The 23,955-nt window shown below is 50.1% G+C and overlaps 1 protein-coding gene across 2 annotated transcripts in view; it reads left to right on the top strand.

The window, feature by feature from the left end:
* Nucleotides 1-7,694: 7,694 nt before the first annotated feature.
* The window catches only part of Tfap2d (transcription factor AP-2 delta), a 42,799-nt gene continuing 26,538 nt past the window's right edge, over nt 7,695-23,955 (top strand). Inside the window, exons 1-5 of one of the 2 annotated variants that reach the window (XM_042672092.1) lie at nt 7,695-7,733; nt 8,886-9,389; nt 12,860-12,920; nt 23,214-23,379; nt 23,532-23,650. In XM_042672092.1, the coding sequence (XP_042528026.1) occupies nt 7,695-7,733; nt 8,886-9,389; nt 12,860-12,920; nt 23,214-23,379; nt 23,532-23,650 (889 nt within the window). Of the gene's footprint in view, nt 7,734-8,834; nt 9,390-12,859; nt 12,921-23,213; nt 23,380-23,531; nt 23,651-23,955 lie in introns of those variants that run through there. The other variant, XM_042672090.1, reaches the window with a different exon arrangement.

Here is a 23,955-nt window from a genome sequence, read left to right as displayed (position 1 = left end):
ACTGAGCGTAGCAAACAAAGGACTCAGGTAAATATGGATGGGCCGGGAGTTTCAAAACAAAACTATTCAAGGGTAAGTCAAAGACAAGTGTGAGGTCTAAACAGCATGCACGGAGCGTGGAGATTCGGCAAGATTACATAATGAAGTCAAGAAAGTGTAAAGGCGTGCACTAGCACAGCCAAGTTGGAGAATGAAAGGACCATTGCACCAGAGATTAAGATAAATAAAATAATAAGGCATTGTTCCGGTACATAAGGAAGGAAAGGTCAATGGAAAAATAAATGGGCCTCCGAGAGGCCACGAGGATAATTGACAGAAAGGGCAGACAAAGCTTTTTAAGGACAGAAGTGGAGCTGGAAGCCTTGGTTTCCTTAAAGCCCCCAAGCAGAGGGAGGGGAGACCAGGGCTGGCCACCAGCAACTAGGCAGACCACAGGGCCTGGGGGGAGGGGGGGACGCGTGCCCAGGACACAGGAAGCCAAGCGCTGCAGATAGAAGCGTCTACACCTCTGCCAAACAAACCTTTGGAGATGAGGACAGGCTGTTAAGGCTGAGCAGATTCCTGGAAAACAGCAGGAGGGGACCTTGGGACACATTAATAGAGAGTGGGGGTGAAAGAGAGACTAGGGACGCAGGGAGGAAGGGAAGGAAGAGGGAGGGAGTGGGGGGATGAGGAGGGAGGGGAGGCAGGGGAGAGGAAGGGAAGGGAAAGGAAAAGAGAGGAGAAATACGGACGCCAGGCGGTGCGCAGAGCAGGGGGATGTGCTCTGGAGGGAGAAGAGGCCAGGTGGGCCTTGGTGGAGCTCTCCACTTCCCTGGTCCTGAATCAGGGCCCTGGGCCGGGATGATTCTCACCCCAGTTGGTTCTGGGGCTTCTCCTTCGGCACAGTGTGGGATCTGATCGCCTCTGAAGTCTCCTCCAACCTTGTTTCTTTTGGTGACATCTGCCCAAGAGCCTGAAAATTGGGGGGGGGGGGGGCAGAATCTTCCCTACGCAAGCAAGGTGCCTTCTAATACAGCCTGGCCTGGCTCCTGTAACCCATTCAGCAAACCTCCCTCCGGCCAGTAGAAGAGGCAACATTTAGGTCTGGTTGGTGCCCAACGCGGGGCCCCTGCCCGAGTTCACGGCTGGAGCCAGCTGGTGCTCCTCCCGGGAAGGGGCTGCCTCCCCGGGGCTGAGCTGGAGGCAGATCCCAGAAGTCTGGAGTCTGGAGGCTGAATCTGTGGCCTCCGCTTCCCGTGTGCCCTTTCATGGTTCAGAAACCTGGTCCGCGCAGGGCGCCAGTGGCTCACGCCCTGCCTTCCTAGCTACTCTGGAGGCTGACTGGAGGATTGAGGTTCGAAGCCAGCCGGGGCGGGAACGCCCGTGAGCCTCTTCTCTCCAATTAGCCACCCCCAAACCGGAATTGTAGCCGTGGCTCAACGTGGGGTGGGGGGCGCAAGAACCTTGAGCCAAAAGAGCTGGGGGACAACGCCGGACGGGAGTTCCAGGAAGCCTGGCGGGGTCCCTTAAACCTTTCCAGCTCTGCTTTCCTCAGTTTGCCTACTGCGCTGGGGCGCGGGACCGAGGGCTGGGCGCGGGGGCCCCAAGTTCGTTCTTCCACGTCGGTTTGCGTTCACGCTCCAGAGAATGAAATCACGCCCGCGTGCAGAGGCCTGGCGCTCGGGCGTGGCGCGCAATCACCGGCTGTCTCTGTTATTCTTCCACAAAAACCGTGATTTTATATGAGGGGGCTTCCCGCCCCGTGCGCTCCCCAGCGCCCCGAGGCCTGGGCGGCCGCGCGCCCTCGGGGTCTCCGCCCCATCGCCCGCGGGTGGGCGCGGCGGGCCAGCGGTGAGAGTGGCTCCCCGCGCCTCCCCAGCTCCCACCTGCGCGAGTGTGCAGCGGGCGCGGGGCCCAGCCGGCCTGGGCTCAGCCATCGCTGGAGGCCAGCGGCGAGCAGTCGGAGGGGCCCGCCCCACGGTCCACCGAGGTCAGACCCGGGGGGGGGGGGGGGTTCATCGCCCATCGACGCCTTCGCGAGGCTTTTCCAGAGCTGGCGGAGGCGTCTGCGCCCTATGATGCTGGAATCCACGTTGCCTGTGGGCTGGAACACGGGTCCCCCAGGGAGACAAACAGACCTCAGTAGAGTCCAGGAGGAGGAGGGTGGGTTGGGGTGTGTGTGTGTGTGTGTGTGTGTGTGTGTGTGTGTGTGTGTGTGTGTGTGTGTGTGTTGTTTTTGAACAAGAAAGAGAGAAAAAGAGAAAGGAAAGAGAGAAAAGAAAGAAAGAAAGAGAGAGAAAGAAAGAGAGAGAGAGAAAGAAAGAAAGAAAGAAAGAAAGAAAGAAAGAAAGAAAGAAAGAAAGAAAGAAAGAAAGAAAGAAAGGAAGGAAGGAAGGAAGGAAGGAAGGAAGGGAAAGAAAGAAAGAAAGGAAGGAAAGAAAGGAAAGAAGGAAAGAAAGGGAGGGAGGGAGAGAGGGAGAGAGGGAGGGAGGGAGGAAGGAAGGAAGGAAGGAAGGAAGGAAGGAAGGAAGGAAGGAAGGAAGGAAGGAAGGAAGGAAGGAAGGAAGGAAGGGGAGTTTAAAAAAAAAAAATCAATGACAAGCCTTAAACTGAAATGACTGCAGAATCTATCAGAAATGTTAAGTTCCCCCAGACATTCTAAAGCTCTTTCTTTCTACAAACTGGTCAGCCATTAGGTAACACACACACCCAGCCCCCTCCAGCCCCCACCTCGCCCTTCTGTGGCTGAAGGTAGTTTCCATCCTTCAAAGTTGAAGGAGGGAGGAGCTAGAAGAAAAAAAAAAAGCCCAGGGTCAAGAAGAACCAGAAAGAAACAGAAGCAAATGATTAAGACAAAGAGTGGGGGAGAGAGAAGGGCTGGGGGCTCCCCACCCAAACAGTCCCATGCTTTTTCTCCCAAGTCCTGCCCAGGTAACTAGGCCCCGACATAAAACACTGGCTCCCACACAGAACTAATGAAGATAGATCAACCAACCAGCCAACCAACCAGGGGTGCAAACGCTGTTGGACACCCCCAGCAGATTTGTAATTTCTCCATCTGCAATATCCCCACTCTATCTCACCCACCAGCTGTGAGGGGGCCAGGTTGGACTATGTTAGAATCCCACAACTGCAGAAGTTCAAGCTCATTAAAGACCCTGAGTGACTGAAACCCAGACACCTCCCAGAGAGAGGCCACTCTTCCCTGATTGGCTCTAGGGGCCTTGGCCCAGCCTATTTCAGAAGCCTACCCCAGTTAGAGGTGATCAGAGGACTGGGACTCTCGGAGGAGTGGAAGGGTGCCCCGGGGGCAGGCAGAACCAGAGCAGCCGGGACAGACAGGACACAGATGTCCTTTGGCTTCCCTGGGTTCTCTGAAGGCATCCTTTTCATGATCATCCAAAGTAAAGCCTCAAAAGGCACCAGGAGAGGATACACACACACACACCTACGTTCCAAGCCTTCTGCCATGAGGAGCCCTGAGTCACGCACTGTGTTCATTTGGTCCTCAGTGCCCCAGTGTTGCTCCAAGCCTGCCCTGCTTCAAAGCCAGGTCTTCGTGACCCCAGAAATTGTCTCCTATCATGTAAACTCATGTCCCGTTACAGAGCACAGTGGCCACCGGTGTAGAACACACTAAGTGTTGTTCTTCAACAAGTTGCACATATGCTTACTTAAGGCATAGGTTCATGGGATTCAACTTCATCTCTACTTTCCTCTAAGGATTAAGGAAAGAAGAAAAGGAGGGATAGGGAAAGGGAGGAAGGGTTAATGCATACATATAAATAAATCCAAGGAAATATTCTTGATAGAAACTACCCAAATAGGGACTTCATCTAGAGCTCTGTTTTATAGTGTATGGAAAACTCTTGACTTTGATCCCTAGCACCCCAAAATAAAAATGAGAGGAAGGAAAGAGGAAAGGAAAGTGAGAAGGAAGGAAAGAAGGAAGGAGGGAGGGAGGGAAGGAAGGAAGAGAGGGAGGGAAGGAGAGAGGGAAGGGAAGAAGGGGAGGGAAGGAGGAATCTGTTCATTACAGTTGGCTGGTCATTTTTTGCCTGAAACATCAATGGCAGATCTAGTCGGTAGAGAAGCTAGAGATTGGATCAACTGACTGACCCCTGTGGTAGCAACAGAGAGGCAAAGGAGAAGAACCATGTCTTCCTAAAACTCTTTTCCAGCATGAGCCCAAACCAAGACGGCAGTGACCTGCATGGACATCTCTCAGTGAAATCTCACTTAAGGTAACTGGCCTTGAGTGACTTCACCAAGATAATCTCCAGGGGTATAAAGCATAAGGAAAAAAAAAAAAAAAAGGTTCTGGGCGTCCATGGAGACCTCTCCAGCTCCCAGAGGACCAGGTGGATGGGCTTTCTCTGTGCTATTTTGAGTGGCTAGGCACTGACCTCTGGCTGGAGCTAGAATGTTCTCCACCAGTGTCCCCTGGAAAACTAGGGAGAGCTAGCCAGTCACTGAGTCTCCAATATGGTTGGGGGGGGGCAGTGAATTCAGTTGGGCCACAAGCTATAGAGAATGTGTGGTACATTGCTCTCCAGAAAAGGGATAAAACTGAGAAGTCCAGACTTTGGGTGCTTAGTAATGCTGGTGCTTTAGTAACTGCTGGTGACAATTAATTGGCTGGAGGGGGGAGGAGGATGGAGGGGAAAAGGGAGAAAGGCCCGTGCACATCACACACCAGACACCAAACAACACCTCTGCTCCCATGGACTTCTATACACAACAGGCATGCTGAGCCACGGGAAGAAGGTGGCAAAGCTACTAGCCAGCACATGTGCTCCTGGCATGGATGAGGTCTCTAAGTTCCCTTTCAAGGAGAAAGCGTTTTACTTTGGCTCTGTTGTTTTGCCAAATTGAGGACCGGTGGGAGGGAGCCGCAGACACGTGACCACTTCCCTGCAGTGGACATGCTGTGTGGGGAGCGTGCTACCAAGGTGAGACGGAGGCCTTTCCAAGAGCCTAGCACACAGCACCGGAGACACCCGCACCACGAGGGGGAAACACTTCCTGCTTCTTGCTTCCTTGCCCTCGGAGACTTTTCCCATTCACTGTGATCTGTGGCTTGTACCAAATCCAAAGGGATATCGATAAGCACCATGAATGAAGCCCTGGGTACCCTAAAAGTCACTCGAGAAAATTGGAGTGGGAATAAGGGCTGCCCACAATCCAGTCAAGTCCTGAACTATTCCAACAGGGGACAACTGGACGCCATTCATTGCACGGGAGGCTCTCAACTCCAAGCTGAGACTCATTAGCACGGAGGGTGGAAGAACCACAGTGCAGGTGCGGCATGTGGCTGGGCCGGGCACAGACACTGGGCTAAACATACTGGGGCTCCTGAGCCTCAGAGTTGCTCCCAGGGGAGGCTTTACATCTGCTGCTTGCTAGCTCCTCCGACCTCAGCTGGGAAGAGAGGGTCCCAGTTGCCTGCAGTGAAGATCTGACAGTATGGGGGGGGGGTGGTAGAAGCCTGTTTGAGAAAGTCCCATCCATCCTTTTCTAGAGGAGTTCACAGAGTGCTTGGAAAACCAGCATCACCAGTATTTAAAAAAAAAAAAAAAAAGTATGTCTGGCCATTTGCAATGCAAGCTTCAGGCGGTACATCTTCTTCCGGGGTAGGCTGAGCTTTCTTAGGGGTGGTAATGTCTGGGCTTAGATCCTGGAGGCACATCTCGACTCCCATAGATGATTCGATTCTTTATTTCCTGTATGGATAATCTTAGGGAGGCCTAGCTCAGCCCCGGCAAACAAAGACTCCAAGGTGAGCACTTTGAGATTGCGCCTCTCAGCGCCAACATCAGGCCCTTACCCTCCTAGGGAAAGATCCGGCCACACGCTCTTTCTGGCCACCCTTACTGGTCTGTCTCCTGCCTTCACTAGAAACCAGTCTGTCGAATTTGAAAAGGAGTAGGGGACAGAGCACCTTGAATTAGGGAGCAAGCGTTGGCTGCTGGCCTCTGTGTGGTAGCAATGCGCCGCGGATCTCCAGAGCCCGGCATTTCAGGTCTTGGCGCGTGCCTTTGTCCATTTGTATAAAGCAAAGAGTGCTGAGTGACAGCTTCAGTTAGCCTGCATGAGCAGATTCTAATAACTCCTGTAGACCACTACCTACAAAAAAAAAAGCCACAGCTACATGTCTGTCTGTCTGTGGCTTATTATTAAGACACCTTCTCTGCTTAAACACTTAAAAGCTATCCAAATGAAATGCCAATTAAGACTCAATTACCCCCTTCTATCAATGAGAGGACTGTGGGCCAGTCAGCTCTTTCTTAGGAGAGAGGGGGGGGGGCTTGGAGAGCAGCTCTTGCAAAGACTGAGAATTTTGAGCTTGAAGACACACACACACACACACACACACACACACACACACACCCGCTCCAGACGCTAGATATCTTGGTAGAGGGAGCCCAATTGGGGATGAAGGACAGCTCCAAAATTGTTCAAAAGTTGAAGAAAAAAAATGTTTAACCCAAGAATTGGAGAGGGAGGTGTGAGCTGTCGCCTTCATTACCTCTCTTAGTAAAATCTAACTTGCAAGGTCATAGTTAAAGGTTATTTTAAGTTCTGCTGTTCACATACCTGGGTCCACTGTTAAATGGGGTACACTCCCTTCCCCAAACAGTCACTGTTTACAAAAGCACAAAAGAGAAGAAAAAAAAAGAGAAGGGCTGGGTTGGGTCGGGTTGGGGGTAAAAGACAGTTACCCAAACGTGAGATCTTGTGCCACCTCTTTATTTACTTGCATCTCCCACTCTAAATTCATTCATTTCTATCAGTTCTTTTGTGTGATGAAAACTTGAACTGTCCGTCATGGTTATTAAAAAAAAAAAAAAAAAAGCTGCTGGAAAAGTGTAAAACCACTGCCTGGTTGTTGCCTTTCAAAAAAGGGAAATGAACCTAAATTTCAATGTAAATATGGAGAGATGAGTCCAGCTTCCAGTTGGGCAAAGGCAGATTCCTCAATCTGGGGAAAACTGATGCCTATGGTTGCTTGTTGTGTGTGGGGGAAAGCAGCTTTAGGTATCTAGAGAATGGAACCAATAGGAGAGAACACTTACTCGTGTAAAAAAGAAGGGGGGGGAAGCTTTAATTAATATATAGTTGTATCTCTAATATAGCCCTGGTGTTGCTAGCTCTATCGCTGTCTTCACAGTGAACTGTGTACAAATCCTCTTGGAAGAAATGAGTTCCCACCTCAGTCGGTACAGAAAAGCATGATAAAGGTTGGGGGAAAAATGGATAAAAATGTTGAAAGAACCTCCAGTTCCTTATTAGGCGAAGATACAATATTTATTCCTTGTCTCCTGGGATAAATCTCTTCTAGCTATTGTCCTCCGAGTTCTCAGTGCTGATGCTTAATTTTCAAAACTTCTATATTACCAAGGGACCTACGACATCAGCGAAAGAAATACTCAGCAAGTACAAAATCTGTTCCAGGGAGCTGCTTTTGTGCAGAGGGAAAATTTTGTTCCTACAGGTTTTTAAGTGGGGATGAGATAAGGAGTTATCTGATCTGGGCAAAACCATTACAATTTAGCTCTCTATCTATAGCACATTTTTTTTTCTGCCTTAAAACATTTTTCTTTTTTTTTTTTTTTTGGAAAATACAAGAAGTTTGGGATTTTTTTTTGTTTCCCTCCCGATTCTTTTTTTGGAGGGGGAAATTGCATCGTTAGCTTTTGGAGGAATCCAACATGTCAGCTACCTTTCCGGGACTAGTCCACGATGCTGAGGTATTATTACTTTTTTTTTTTTGGAGTGCGCGCGCGTGTGTGTGAGTGTCTGTGTGTGTGTCTGTGTGTGTCTGTCTGTGTGTGTGTGTCTGTGTGTGTGGCGGTGGTGGCGGCGGCAGCGGCGGGCGGTGGCAGCGTCTCTAATCTATATTGGACCGTTACGTTTAATTATAATCTGGCTTTCAGGGAGAAGTTAAGGCAGGGAAGGGGAGGAAGTTGTCCTGGCATCTGCCGCCCAGCAAGGGCGACTCTCTGCCAGCCACGTTAGGACACTTCTTTTGCCATCATGAGGAAGAAAACAGAACCGTGGTAATGGGGTTGGGGAGGGGGAGAGGAAGAGATAAAGACAGGAAAGGCAGAGAAAGGGGGCTGCTGCTGCTGGGGGGGCGGTAGGTGGACAAGGGGGGGTGGGGAAACGCACCCCCTTTTGGAATGGGCTTTTTACACGTGTATAAGGGAAGGCAGGGAAGGACAGGTCGATCTGCCTCTTCCTCCCCCCCAGACGGCAAAGCCAACGATCTGGCGGAGGCCGGGGTTCTGGTTTCGTAAAGACCATGCACACGCGCGCGCGTGGACGCACTCTGGGCGCCTGGGGCCCTCTCCGCCCGCCTCGGCGTGGTCACGCGTGGGGAGGGGGTTTCCGTGGTCGGGAGCCCGGCCGGGCGCGCGGGGCTGGACCGCATGGACGACTCCTGGGTTGCTCTGCTTCGCGGTGGCACCGGATGCCCGGCTCCCCGCACGACTGGGGCAGGGAGCTGTGTGTGTGTGTGTGTGCGTGTGCGCGCGTGTGCGCGCGCGTGTGCGTGTGTGTGCGCGCGTGTGTGTGATGTCGCCTGCACCTATATAGGGTGAGGGACTTTTTTTTTCTCCCCCGCGCTCGGCTCGCTCCTGCGGGGAGGACCGGGCCGCGCCCCGCTGCGCGCCTGGCGGGGCCTGGCGGAGGCTGGCTGGGACCGCGCTCAGCCCCGGCGGCGGGGCGCGCGCGGGGCGGGGAGGGGGGGACATACCCAAGGACCAAAAGACCCCCCCAAAAAGAACCCCGACACAATCCCCAAACACGCGCGCCCCGCTCCGGGAGCGGGGCGCCCCAAAATCCACACTATGACAAACCTCAAGTTTTTCTGCTCTGCCTTTTCCCCCTCTTCCCTGCAGATACGTCACGACGGATCAAACGGCTACCGTCTGATGCAGCTCGGCTGTCTGGAATCCGTCGCCAACTCCACCGTCGCCTACTCCTCCTCCTCTCCGCTCACCTACTCCACCACCGGCACCGAGTTCGCGGCCCCCTACTTCTCCACCAACCACCAGTACACCCCGCTGCACCACCAGTCCTTCCACTACGAGTTCCAGCACAGCCACCCGGCCGTCACCCCCGACGCCTACTCCCTCAACCCGCTGCACCCCTCCCAGCAGTACTACCAGCAGCTCCACCACGGGGAGCCCGCCGACTTCATCAACCTGCACAATGCCCGCGCCCTCAAGTCCTCCTGCCTGGACGAGCAGCAGCGGCGCGAGCTGGGCTGCCTGGACGCGTACCGCCGCCACGACCTGTCCCTCATGAGCCACGGCTCCCAGTATGGAATGCACCCCGACCACCAGAGACTCGTGCCCGGGCCTAGCCTGGGCCTGGCCGCCGCGGGGGCCGACGACCTGCAGGTAAATAGGCAGCCAGGACCTTCCCTGCGCCCGCCCTCCCTCCTCCCTCCCCTCCCCGCCGGCCTCTCTCCCCCCCTGGACCGCGCTCTCCCTCTCCCTCTCCCTCTCTCCCTCTCTCTCTCTCTCTCTCTCTCTCTCTCTCTCTCTCTCTCTCTCTCTCTCACACACACACACACACACACACACACACACCACACACACACCTCGCTTGAGAGAAGTGATCAAAACCACCAGGGGAGGAGTAAATTGCCTATTCTATTCTCTCTCCCTCTCTTTGAATCTGGGCATTTCACCTAGAAGGGCCCCTCGCCAGGGCCCCCACCTGCTGTCCACCCACCACAGAAGGCCTCTGTGAATCCAGTGTTACCCTCCCCCCCCCTCCCCCAGTGTGGGGTGATGGTGTGAGCACTGAGTGAGACCCAGTAAGTCCACGGCCCATCTCACCCTCAGTCTCCAGACTGGTCCCGGGGCCTGTGTGTGCCAGACTGATTGGGCATCCGTGGGTCTGTCCGTCTGGGGAATCTTAGTGTGAAGCTGTTCTCAGAAAACAGTTGGAGCCCTGAGGCTGAACAAAAGTTTCACCCAACCCCCAAGACTGCTGTGTGAAAAGTGGGGAACAGCAAACAAGAGCCCCCAAAACTCAACCCCAGTGTAAGAATCGGAACACTGCACATGGCCTGCCAGGAACTGAGTCCAGTCCTCTGTGGCCTGGTGTGTGTCCGCGTGTGTGCTCCTCAGCGCACAGTCCATCTGTGTGTGATTGTGCATAAGATCCAACTCTATACAGACGGAAACCAGGAAGTAAAGGAAGTAAGAGAACAGAAGGGGAAGGGAGGGAGGACAAAGCAAAGAAAACAAGAAGGAAGGAAGGAAGGAAGGAAGGAAGGAAGGAAGGAAGGAAAGAAGGAGAGGGAAGGAAGGAAGGTACTTTAGAGGCTGACAAGGAATTCAGGAATTTATTTCCTGAACGCATTTTTGCATCTTCTTTGCTACCAAGCAGCTGTAATTCTACACTCACATTGTTTTAGGTGCGTGTTAAACACATAGGCTCACAACTATCTCGAGTAACAGTCTAGAAGAGTAAAACGGGTGGTTTCTTTTGGCCGAAAGTGCGGGTCTGGCGGAGGAGCCCTCCTTCCTGGCTCCACGCAAAGCTGGCCAGTTTCTCCCCCGTTCGCGAGGAGGGGGCTGGCCCCGGAGCTCATCTTGGAGACGGGAGAGACCCCTTGTTGCGCACAGAAAATCTCCCCCCCTTACTTACCTCGGGGCAAGGAATGGTTTTTAAACGACAGCGAAAGCTCTTCCACTTCTCACAGTTCTGAGACTGGGGCACTGGGAGAGATGCTGCCCTCTGTAAAGTTTGACTTTCTACACCGTAGAGTCACAAAATAATTGTATTCGCTTAGGACTTTTTTTTTTTTTCATTTTTCACAAGAATCCTTTCTGTCTGGGGGAGTAGGGAGAATCTGCCATTCACTGCTTAGTTCAACTAAAACCTATTTACTCCTTTTAATAGCCACGTCTGCTGCTGATTTTTTTTTTGTATCTGTACAAATTTTTTTTCTGTGCGAGGCACAAAGCCGGGCATTTTTTCAAAAGAGGGGATTAGGACATTTGCAACCACCAGACAAAGAGAATCCTGTGCAAATGCACACCGTAGTTTATCCAATTTTCGACTTAGTGCCATTCAACTGGTCATTTATGCAATGTCATCCGACCAAACAACATGTTTTACTTATGAGGGGGGAAAGTTTGTTAAGCAAAGAGAGCAAGATTTGTTTCTTCCTGAAAAATAAACATCTTAACTCGCGCAGCAAAACAATGGGAAGGAAAGTGTCCATACCCTTCAAGAGCTCCAGAGTCCTTGCCTGTTTACATTTCTGGTGGTTTAAAGTATTTTCTTCAGCCTTTCTCTTTCGTATTTACTTATTCTCTCTTTTCCTTTTATTAATCCTACTAAGGCAAAAAGAAAATCACTCCCTCTCAGACAGGGAGCACTCCGAGATACTAGATGAAACACAATAGGATGTGTGATGTATAATGTATCTATGTCTGTCGATAGGGACATCATATCGATACATCTGTGCTCCTATCTGGTATCTGTGAATGTTATGAAGGAAGCTGGTCTAGCTTTCTCCCACTCTCCCAGACTTTCAGTGGCAGAATGGAAAAGGGAAAGTGTCCTGGCTACATTTGAAACGAGAACCCAGGGAGAAAACCCCCAGTCTCTTTTCTTTTATTTCTTCCTTTTTAAAACATTCATCAGCATATGCCTCATTTCAAATGCAACAAATGTAAATATACTTTTCCCTGCACAGAATTTTAAGTGAAAGTCCAATGGTTTGCAGGGCAGTCCAAGTCTGCCTAACAGATGCAAACTCTGTGGAGGCTTCAGTTCCATCTTTGAGTCCCCTAAAAAGATTTGCTATGGCCGACAAAGAAAACTGTCACACCTTTTCCCATCACCGCTTTAATTTATGCTCAGTCCCCAAGTTTTTTTTTTCCATATTGATTTGATAATCACTTTAAGGCAGAACATTTAAAATAAGAAAGAGCTGGTGAGTAGGTTGAAAGGAGGGTCTTACAGGCCAGCCGCAATATGGTGATGTGGGAGGTATCGGGGAGCTGGGGCTGTAAAGGTTGTTTTGTAAAGTGGGTTTTTATTATGCACCGACTCTCTCCGCATTTACTTAACTCTTCACGGGCTGTTGGCTAGGTTAACACCCTTCAAGGCCTCTTTCATGTCCAATACCTCGTTTGTTTGTAAAGGAAAATGAGCCTTTAACACATTTTGATTTAGGAAAGAGAGGGAGAAAGAGGAAAACAAAGACAGAGAGAAATTTTTAATTTTTCTTAACCAAAAATCAGCCAAGTTCTTCCATTCCTCCAGCTCCAATGATCACTCCATCCACTAGAGCCCTGAGGTCTACAGTGGGTGAAGCCGAAGGAATGCCCTCTCTAAGGCCCAGTCTGGATGGCTCTGTAGGATGGTTCTACATTTGGCATGCTATAGAAGCCTTATAATGGGCTCCATCTAAGTCCTCTGTCTGAAATGGCTCCTCAGGCCCCAAGACACCCACAACCCCAGACTTGACACTTGAGGTGTCATTTTCTCCACCCAGAAAGTGCTTGACTGTACGCCATCTGCACCTAGTGTATGGGCCTGGATAAAGACTCAAAGGGCCTCCCGTTCTCTTGTGCCAAGATAAAAGGCTTCCAGGCACTTTGAAGTGTAATATTGCATGGTGATGTCAAATGCATGCCTTAAGATTTATGCGACTTTGAGGTGGTGGTTTTCTTGCAAATCTGTTTTCCTAAAATTGCATTTGCTGGCCAGCTTACCCTTACCTCGATGGTTGCTTTTAAGGGTCTCCTGAGACAGGGCTGGGGAAGGGCTACTTGGAAATGCTTTCCCAGCCTGGTCATACTTAGCCTGATGGAGTGGTTTTGTTTCTTTTTCTTTTGTTAAGGGCTCTGTAGAAGCTCAGTGCGGGCTCCTTCTCAATGGCCAAGGTGGAGTGATAAGGAGAGGTAAGCGGGAACATTTTTGACTACAAACATCCTTGTCTTATCTGTTGTTCTGTTTTGGCGATCTGCTGGTGGTCCTGGTAAACATTGAGTCTCTACATCTGTTTATTAAGAAAACCATTGCTTCAGTCAAAATGTCCAGGCCTCTACCGCAGGCCCAGGTGCATGAACAAAAGCTTCCCTTCTTCCGGCAAGACCAGGACTCTGGGCAAACACTGGAAATCTGGTGCTAGGAGTTCTTCCTCCCCCCCCCCCCCCCCGCCCCCTCCTCCAGGGCCGTGGCACAAGCAAAGTTAGAAGGGAGGAAATTAAACAAAACAAAACTGAAAAAAAGATGGAATGGAAAAACCTTCACACCCTTCCTCCAATCACCAATACCGCATCTTGGAGCAGAATTTGGGGTCTCTTCTAGGCCCCTAATGTGCCAGCCAACGCCTGAGTGTTTGAGGTGCTGGTGTTCGCTCAAGGCTTTGGGAGATTCTGTGTGAAAGGCTAGATCTGCTGAGGCTGGAGGGGAGGCTAATGAAACAGGAATATCATTGCGGCCTTATTTTTCCAAGTGTCCTGTACATGTCTTTCCTTCGGGGAGGGAGGGGGAGGTAGTGTTAAGTGTACTGGAGAAAGCTTTCTTCTTCCCATCTGTTGGGGAACATCTGAACCCATAGCTACCCACAGAACTGGAAGGTTGCAGGGGGGAGGGGAGGCGGGAGAGGACGGAGCTGTTCTCAGTTCAGTTCTCTGAAGGGGGTTGCATCTGAGATGTTCCTTTATGACAAAAGGTTTTGAACTATGACTTTCACAGGGCCTCCAGGCAATACAGATTTCGCTAGCTCCCCCTGCTTAACTGTACTCAGAGCCTCTGAAGTTTATTTTCCTAGCAGGCTGGGTAACCCGAGGAGCAGACAAGGAGAGAGGGACCAGCTGTTACCCCAACTTCATACGAATTAATAAGCCATGGCCTGTTCACCAAGACTAATTCCTGCCCCTGCCCCTCTGCTGTCTTTAGGAACCAAACCACGAAGGCTGCGTCCTTTCTGATGGTACCAAGTAAATACCCCTTCTCTCCTCTCCATTTGTGTCAAAGCTACTTGGATGGTTTGCCTCTCTCTCTCTCTCTCTCTCTCTCTCTCTCTCAGAGAGAGAGAAACAAGCTGGAAGATAGCAGTGGATTCTTTTCTGTTTAAACTGAAAATGTCACAACCAGATACCCAATAGGAGCTTTTCAATTCAACAAGAAATAGAACAAAGGGTGCTTTCCTCTTGGAAATAGGCTGTTGTGTTGTTCCTGGAATTTACTTTAAATTTTAAAGAGTTGTTCAACTCTATAGTTGTACCTTTCAGGGGTTTAAAAATGACTTCATATATATATATATTATATTAATATATATATATACATATCTTCACTGATATTGCTCCTTGCAGATTTTTTTTTAATATGAACAATTCTACATTTGCCAGCTAGGCCAGGAGCGAGTTTGCAGCCACATGTAAAGTGTTAGGAAATAGGCCCAAGATGTTTGAATGTTAAAATTAAATACGCGCACTGTTGGGCAGGTAAGGAAGTACTCCGGGGCGGGTAAAAGCAGAGGTGGGAGCCTTGGCTCGCGCGCCCGGGGCGCCCGGGTGGTGCTGAAGGACAGCTCCTCTCATTCCGTCCGAAGCCGGCTCCCGCGCTCGCCTGCGCTCCTGCAGTTTGGTTTTGTATTTGGTATTTGCTAGAGCCTCGTCCTCTCCAATGCTTGAGCCCTGTCTATGGTAGATGCCAGGGGGTGGGAATTCGAAGCCTAGGGTGGGAACCCGAGGACTCAGTTGTGAAATTAGTTAAATGTACAGGGAGAGACATGCGAACACCCTCACATCTCTTTCCATCCTTCCAAGGGGCAAAGCAATGACAAAGAAATCAGGGTCCCTTAGATGACGCCCTTTATTGTTCTTGTTAAACTTGGCCCCTGTTCCTCCTGTCTATGAAAAGTCTTGTCTTCACGTCCTGTCTTGCTATTTCAAGCCAAGCATTGGTTATACGAGGGAGCGCGGCAGTTCTGAAGGTGCAGCAGGTTTGTGTTTCTATTCTTCGGTTAGCTGGGAAGAAGTCATTCCAGGCTCTGCTGCTAAGGATGGCATTTCCGGCTGTCTTGGAGAGAAAGGCCAAGTCGAGTTCCGGAGTGAAGGATCTGTCTCCTTGTGTCTGCAGTTATCTTGTGTTGAGGCTCATGGGCGCTGGCTGCCTAGGAAATGCTGCTCTAATGGGGAACACATTGTGCCCTGGCTTCTCCATTTTTGTCGACACACTTCGAAAGCGACTTCTCTCTTGTGTCCGGATTGTGCATGGGACTAATAATAGCTTGGATCACCTCTGCTCATAAAAATTCAGGAGCCTAAGTCCCGCGCCGGTCTATGCTAGGCTTGCTCACAGAAGCCTCTGTCATCCGAAGTGGAGCAGGGGTCTGACCAGGGTTTTCTCCACACAGAACGGGATTTCTTGCAAAGCATTGCTTTTCTATGAATAATTTTGCTATTTTTGCCCAAACAATTCTTGGATACTTGTACATTGCTAATCAAATCCAGAATTTAGGATGGCAAGAAAAATAGTTTTTGCTTCCCTCAAGACCCTCCCTCCAATCTATTTTTTTCTTGAGGAAAAGCACAGAGGCATGTGGTTCTGACTGGAGCTGGGTGTGGGGCGTGTTGTCTTGGTTTGCGGTGGGTGGAAGGGTGAGACTTGAACAGATATTCTTTAAATTTGGCCGCTTGGATGCCTTAAAATCCACCTGCCAGTTTTCAGAGTCACTTTATGTCAACTACGTAGGGTTTGTTTGTTTGTTTTGTCTGGAAAGGAGGCCCCATAGTCCAAAGATGCTCAGTGAGAGAAGGCACCGGCGAAGTAATTACCACCTAGATAAAATATTTGTTGCCTCCGTGGTGAGGTGGAGCTGCTCCCGTGCTGGCTCGCTTGCTCGCTCGCTCCTCTCAGTTAATGGTGTGCGTGGTTTTGCCCCAGCCCCCGCCACTCCAACCATCAGAACCAATAATCTTTACTCTACCCTGTGCTTGCCTATCGATAGCTTCTTTAGCCTCGGGCGTCGGCTTTGATATGTTAATATTTCTGAGTAGCAAATTCTGCAGAGATCATATTAATGTTGTTCGTACAGAGAGGAGCTTTGCCTTCCTTGAGTATTCAGATACGGGGTTTCAAAAGGCATCTCTTGAAGAAATGAGGCTTCTATTTACAGGAGTCGTCTATGTTTTTAATCATTAAAAAGAAAAAGAAAGAAAACCCATTCTCCCCCCCCCCCCCCAACCTTCTGGGCCGCCCCGGCGGCCCCCTCCCCTCTGAGAGACGCCAGTCCCTTTCATTTCCCCGCTCTCCATATTTAATACTAAGAGCAATATTGACAAGGACCACGATGATGAGCTTAATAAGGCAGGGGCTCGGGTGGTGGTGTCAGGGTAGGGGTTCAAGTGGGTAGGAGGCTGTGGCCTTCAGATGGAGCTGGAGTAGAGACCCAGTCATTTCACAGAGCTGGTGGAAAGTGACATTTTGGCCCTGTCTTCTTTTGTGAAATTGGGAATGGCACTCTAAAAAAAAAGAAAAAGAAAGAAAGAAAAGCAAAGAAGAAGAGTTGGGGGGCTGGATTAAAAAGAAGAAGAATGGGGAAGGGCCCTTGTTTCCCTTTGTGATCGGCCAGCCCAGCAGCCCGGGGCTAATTTCAGAAGCTTAAATACTGCCGTAGCCCCTGGGCCACGCGGGGCCGAGAGCGACCTGGCCTCCGGCGCGCAGGACACTTTCGGATCGCCCGTGGCTACACCAAATACAAACTACTTTGAATCAAAACATTTGGGGGGGGGGATTAATATGAGTTGAACCCTGTGCGTTTTTCAGTGGGCTAGAGTTTGTCAGATCGCTTAAAGGTGACTGGCGCTTGAAGGTGGAGGCGTTTACAAACACTGTCCGATCGGATTTAATTTTTTCCAGTGCTTCTCGGGCGCAGCCTGGGCTCCATCCCCTCCCCTGACCCTCCCACAGTCTGCCTCTGGGGCGTTTGGTGGAGCTGACCCCTCTTCCTTCTTGCTACTCTCTCCAAGGGTGTCATCGGCCTGGGCAGGAGACCCAGCCTGCCCTCGCCCCTCGGGGGTCCTGCAAACGCCTTGGGCGGCCACGTGCTGTGCAGGAGCAGACCTGGCTTTCTTCAACAGCTTCTGGAAGGGGTGACGCGGGCTGGACAGGGCCTTCTTGTTCCCTCTCCTTTGTCAGCACCTAAGTCATCTCTTGAGCTCTTTCCTTCTTGGGTGAACACAGAGCCAACGGATTGGCCTGAGACCGCAGGGTTGAGATCCAGGCTCTTTCCTCACAGGAAGTCTGAACTGGGCCCATAGGATCTGGAGGCATCCTTTGTTGAACGCTGGTTGGAAGGTGGGTGGGTGGGTGGGTGGGTGGGTGTGCTTTCTCATGGCCTCCGCCCCTCCTCCCCCAGGTCCTTACTTTGAAAATTGCCGGAGCCCTGAGCTCAGTCTGCTTCACCACCCCTCCCCACACGCCCTGACCCGTCCAGCCCTAGGGCCCTGCAAGGGGCTGAGGCTCTGCCTTTTGTTCTGCTAAGGATCAGCTTGGGCAGGGGCGGGAACTCTCCCTTCCCAGTAACACCTTTAGTAGTCCTGTCTCCTTCCTACAACTGCAACACACACCAGGCACAGCGGATACCTCGTCAAAGGCTCACTTGGTGGCAATCAAGTCCCCTCCTCCTTTGCTGTTTGATTGCAATTAATATTTGCTGCCGTGAGGGGGTGGAGGGGTGGGGATCGCGGGAGGAGGTGGAGGGAGTTCAGGAGGGAGAAAGATCCCAGGGTAAGCATTCCCGGAAACCCCGCCCAGCATTCCTCACCAAAGAACAGCCTCAGAACAAACAGAGGCCGGAAAACCCTTCTAATCGCTTACACATTTTTAATGTGTCAGGAAAAGGAGAAAAAAAAAGAGCGATCACTGGAGATGAAGAAGGAAAGAGAAAATCCCTGCCGTTGGTATTTCTTTCATTTGCATTGTAAACATCTGTTTGGCTGTGAGGGGAACAGAACACTTATTTTGCTCCTAAGATTTGGTCTAATTGTGTCAACAGCAACAGGGGAGACAAGTGAAAGGGATGGAGGTGGGGTGTGTTTCTGTGACTTCAACGCCGGGGCCTGGAAGTACTCCGCGTCTGCAGGGGGCTTGGGGGTCCCCTCCCCGTTTACACACTGTAGGTGTGGGGAAGGGGGGTGTGAGAAGCTGCCCGGGCCAGCCTGTGGCTCACAGCAGCCTTCAAGCCCCAGGGAAGCCATTGGCTGTCCTTGAGGCCCAAGGCTTGCTGTCCTCTGGAATGAGGGGAGGGAGTCTGGCTCCCAGGTGCCTGCACCGTTGTAGCACAAAGTCAGGGACCACGGACCAGCTCCACCGCGTGACAGCGTGCGCGCCCTGTGACCTGGTAGCCGCTCCAAACGTGGCCGTGCGCGGAGACTCGTGTTGGGCATGTGGAAGCATCCAGTTTCCCTGCACAGCGCCCCTCCATCGGGGGAGACCAACAGAGGCCTAAAGAACTACAACCCAACCCAAGGAAGTGTGGTGTGCTGCTCTACCAAGCTCTTCCTTATAGCCCAGTACTTCCCTCCACCTCTCCCCACCCCCACTGCCCACAGACACAGGGGCAGAGGCCTGGACTTGCTGTAAGAGGGATGCAGCCTCCATCTACTTCATGTTGTGCAAACAAGGTCCAAGGGCTAGAGGATCTGTGTGTGTGTGTGTGTGTGTGTATGTGTGTGTGTGTGTGTGTGTGTGTGTGTGTTCATTGTGTATTCTGCGCCTGGTTTCTTCAGCCCTGCGTGTTTAGCTAGCTTCTTACTTGGCTTTGGCAAGCTCCTTCATTTTTTTTTTTTTTTTTTAGTCTAAAAACCATATCTTAGACAATTGGCTTAGAGTCAATATTTCCAGTGTTGCTGTGGCTACTGGATAGAGTTTGCATGTGACAGGAAATGGAAAAGTGGTGTCTCACATTTTCAGATGTTAAAAAATATATATCTTGACAGAGCTGGGTGCCAGTGGCTCAGGCCATAGCTACAGAGGAGGCTGAGTGACGAGAATCAGAGTTCAAAGTCAGCCCAGGCAGGAAAGTCCATGAGACTCTTAGTTCCAATTGACTTCCAAAAAGCTCCTAGTGGGGCTGGGAAGGTGGCTCAGTGGTAGAGTGCTTGCCTTACATGCAGGAGACCCTAGGTTCGATTCCTGAGCACCACATAAGCAGAAAAAGCTGAAAGTGATGCTGTGGCTCAAGTGGTAGAGTGCTAGCCTTGAGCTGAAGAGCTGAGGGACAGGGCCCAGGCCCAGAGTTCAGGCCCCACCTGACCAAATAAAAAAAGCTCCAAGTGAAGCTGTGGCTAAAGTGGCAGAGCACCAACCTTGAGCAAAAATGTGTTAAGGGACAGCATCCAAGCCCTGAGGTCAAGGCTCATTACTAGAAAACAGGGATGGGGGAAAACTGACTTTGGAAAATTGCTTCTGTGCACTATGAATGGAAAAACAAAAGAGCTGACTTTAAGACAAGATTCTGTGTGAACACCATGATTCTAGCACCAAAGATGTCCCTGAGCAGCCGACACCGCTGTGCATCACACACCTGTAGTGAGGGCCAAGGCGCATAAATGCGCACCACCCCACAGGCACCCTGAAGATTGGGCATTCCTGCTTTGCATTGCTGGGTGAGGTCCATGCATACATGGCCATCCATCCTAGACAGCTCATTATATCCATCTATCAACCAGTTCTCTTTAGACAACTCCTGCCCCTTACTATCTCCATGACAAAATACAAAACTCTATTATTTTTTCCCCTACCTTTCCTAAAATTTGAAACCCCCAAGAAGAAAGATATCAGATTCCCCAAGTTGCTGTAAACTCTACAAGTTGCCAAATCTTTAGCCAGAACGAAAAAGCTCCCCAAGGCTGCAGCAATGCCAAGTATCAAAGCAAAAGAAATTCCCTTTAAAGATGCTGCGACATAAAAAAATAAAAGACTCCAGAGTGGATGGCTAATACTGAATACAAAATAAATCCTTCAGGCAATTTGTGTGTGCATAACACATACTCTTAATATGCAGCCTGTGTAACTTACCTACCACATGCCCGTGCGCGCGCGCTGAAGTCCCAACCTGGGTATAAGAGGAGAGACTCAGTCCGGGGAGTTAACAGATGGTAAGGTAGTAGATTCTGCCCCTCTCAGGAATGAAGCTTCCGGCATGGACTTTACTTCAACAGAAGCAAATGGAGGAGAATTTGATTTAACTTCTTTTTTTTTTAAAGATGACTATCCACATTTCTTAATTAATTAGTTTTATTTTTATTTTGTATGGTTGTGATAAAGGGGATGTGCAGAGGGTTTACAGTTTTTTTTCTTGGGGGGGGGGTCCGGTTGTGGGGCCTGAACTCTGGGTCTGGGCACTGTCCCTCAGCTCTTCAGCTCAAGGCTAGTGCTCTACCCCTAGAGCCACAGCACCACTTCCGGCTTTTTTCTTTTTGCTCATGTGGTGCTGAGGAATCGAACCCAGGGCCTCATGCATGCAAAGCAAGCGCTCTACGACTGAGTCACCTTCCCAGCCCGGGTTTACAGTTTTCTAAGTCAGGTAATGAGTACGTTTCTTTCTAGACAATGTCACTCTTCCCCTCTCTCTCTTCCAGTTCCTGCCCCCTGGTCCCTACCCCTTAATTAAATGTTTTAACCCACTGGCGATTAGGACAGACCTAAAACTGTGCCCTTTGTGTCGAGAGCAGGCAGGAAAAACCATCCATACCTAAGCTCAAACATAATCAACTCGTCCCAGTTCAGTGAGATTCCTTTTTCTCTGTTATGGGCTGGCTAGGGTACAAGAGAGATGGAAGTATGCAGACATAAAATTGTTTAGGATTCATAGTAAGTATGGGAAGGGGCTCCTGTTAGAGGGCTGTGTACATGTTGGATTTGGCCAGTGATTTCCGTTCTTGTTGTTTGATATTTTTTTCTTCAGTCTGACCTAAATCCTAATGCAATCTTGGTCAAGATTCTTGGAGTATTACATTAAAGCTTAGATCCCCTGATCCCTAACTTGCTTTCCAGTTTGTCTGAAATTTTGAAAAGTGGCTGTAGTTTTTCTTTTTCTTTTTCATGCACTTTATACCCATCAGAGAAAAATGAAAATATTAGTGAAGGTGAATGGTAGCCACTGGTCTGGGAATCTCAAAAAAAAAAAGGAATAGTAATTGTATGGCCATCATTATCTTCACCATCATTGTGGTTTAAACTTCTCTAGGAATGCGAAGAGGAGGCGTGCCAGTGAGTTTATGCTTGGAGCAAATGTTGTTTGTAGTGGTGTTGAGCTTTAGTTTAAAAAACTGAGATATAAGCTGGGTGCCAGTGGCTCACACCTGTAATCCTAGCTACTCACGACACCGAGATCTGAACATTGCGGTTCAAAGCCAGCCTGGGCAGAAGTCTGTGAGACTGCTAGAAAACTGGAAGTGGTGCTGCCGTTCAAAGTGGTAGAGCCCTAGCCTTGAGCAAAAAGAGCTCAAGGACAGTGCTTAGGCCCTGAGTTCAAGACCCATGACTGACCAACACAAAAACAAACACAAAAAACTGAGATATAACTTTTTCAACTTCAAACTTAGGGCAGATTTCTAGGAATCGGGCACAGGGATTTTATCTAAGTGTACAAGAATTGACTTCCAGCCCTGGGAGTCTGTCTTGACATTCCGGCTGAATAGCCTCTGTCTAGTTTTGGCAAGGTGGGCAGGGTTTCTGACAACCTAGCACTCTAAGGGAGACAGCCACCGTTCTTGGCCCTGGGGGGAAACCCGAGGGACTGCAGAACAGCTAAGGGGACCTCCAACAGCACAATGATGGCAGCATTAGAAAAGTAGGGTGAGATTAGCTTGTTCTCTCCCCGCCCCCCAAGCCAGGGTCTTTTTCCTTTTGAGGTGCCTAGAACGTAGTTGAATCTGACTGCTAGAGCCAATGATGTAACAGTTCCTCTGTGCTGCTTAGTTAAAAGAAAATGCAAAAAGGTTGACTCTTAGTTAGGCGTGGCGGCAAGGGCTGAGTCTAGTCCAGTGTTTCTTGAACTTGAATGGTGTGTATCCCACCTTCCGATCTTGTAACCATGTAGATTCTGACTCCTAAAGTCTGAGATTGGATGGGGGATGCCCTGCTTCCCACCGCCTCCTTGCTCAGAATGCCAATGGCCAATGGTATGTTTCTGGCAAAGGCATGCGAACCACGTATGCTTGCCCATTTTCTTTTCTCTCCACCCACTTTTTCCCCCTTTAGCCTGCCCATAACTCAAGAAAGAAGCTGCTGTCTCAGAAAAGGCAGCTTTGAGCTTGAATTTGCCAGTAAGCTTTTAAAATTCTGCCCTCAAATGACTCCAGGTGTGAAGAAGGCATCTTATACCCACAAATCATATAGCCAAGATCATATATTTTTTATTGGTTCAGTGTTTTTGCAAGTGAGCAGCAGGACATGTGTATTTGGTGATCATCAATGAACTCTCAAATCTACTTCAGACAGACTGAGGAGTGATCTGTTTCCTTTTTCCTTCCTTCCTTCCTTCCTTCCTTCCTTATTCCTTTTTTTCTTTCTTTCCTTTTTTTTTCTTTGTGCTGGTACTGGGGCTTGAACTCATTCAGGACTTTGCACTTTGATCTGGATTTTTTACTCAAGGCTGGTGTTCTACCACTTAGATTACAGCTCCACTTTTTGGCCTTTTTCTGGTCATTGGAGATGAGTCCTATGGACTTTTCCACCCGGGCTGGCTTTGAACCATGATCTTCAGATCTCAGCCTCTTGAGTAGCTAGGATGACAGACATGAGCCACCAATCAGCACCCAGCTGATCTATGTTTTCTTGAAGAAACGTGAAGCTGTCTTTCCTTGAAGGATCTGCGAATAAATATTACTTACTTTGGGGAGAGGGTTATCTTTTGGAGTTGGTGTTTTAATCAACTGAAGTATTTCTTGATGTCATAGTGCCAAATCTAACTCTAGCGAGCTAGCCTATGTTCCATAAGATGGTGATTTCTTTCCCCTCACATTTCAGCTGTGCACTCACAGCCATTTTCTTCTGTGTGATCCGGGGTAGACAGACTCTTGATGGGTGTTCAGAAGGCGTCTTCAGAGCAGCGATCAGAGACTGTGAGGACAATGTGTTGTGCAACAGTTACCTTGTAGTCCCCGTCTCCTGTGGCCTTGTGATCCTCCCTGCCTCTCACTCCCACTAATGTGTGCTTCTTCGTTCCTTCCAAGGTGGCACTTGTGTGGTCAATCCCACGGACTTGTTTTGCTCGGTTCCTGGCCGTTTGTCCCTGCTCAGTTCGACGTCCAAATACAAGGTGACCATCGCGGAGGTGAAGAGACGCCTCTCGCCCCCAGAGTGCCTCAACGCTTCGCTCCTGGGAGGCATTTTGCGAAGGTGAGAGGAAGCTGTGGCCTGCCACTCTGTGTCTCCCCCCACACCCCGCTCCCTCGTCCGGCCTGGCCTGCCCGCGTGGCCAAGGGTTCTCGTGACTTACCTTACCACGGGAACTTCACATCGTCCTTTCTTTTGAATTTGTTTCTGGACAGAGCAAAATCTAAGAACGGAGGCCGCTGCCTGAGGGAGAAGCTGGATCGCCTGGGCTTGAACCTGCCGGCTGGAAGACGGAAAGCTGCCAACGTCACCCTGCTCACTTCCCTGGTGGAAGGTAGGCTTGCGGTACTGCAGAGCCCGTGGGGAGGTGGGGGGGCGCTGACGGTTCTCTCCTTCTGCTGAGACCTTTAAGCGAGATAATGAACAGTGATGGTGAATCCCATGGTTGACGTGAGTGCAGATGACTGAGTAGGGCTTCATTTTAAGAGCTCTTGGTGATCACAGAGAAGACGAGGAAAGCATCCCCTAACTTACAGCAACACAATCGGACTGAACTATTGCCATTCTTAATTGTGATTTTAGCGTTTACACAGGCCTGACTTAACTCATTATAATTCAGTACAACATGACACACAGGAT

The sequence above is a fragment of the Dipodomys spectabilis genome, unplaced genomic scaffold (assembly GCF_019054845.1).
Source record: "Dipodomys spectabilis isolate Male_0828 unplaced genomic scaffold, ASM1905484v1 ptg000669l, whole genome shotgun sequence".
In the NCBI taxonomy this organism is placed as follows: domain Eukaryota; kingdom Metazoa; phylum Chordata; class Mammalia; order Rodentia; family Heteromyidae; genus Dipodomys; species Dipodomys spectabilis.
This window is presented reverse-complemented; position numbering and strand designations above follow the sequence as displayed.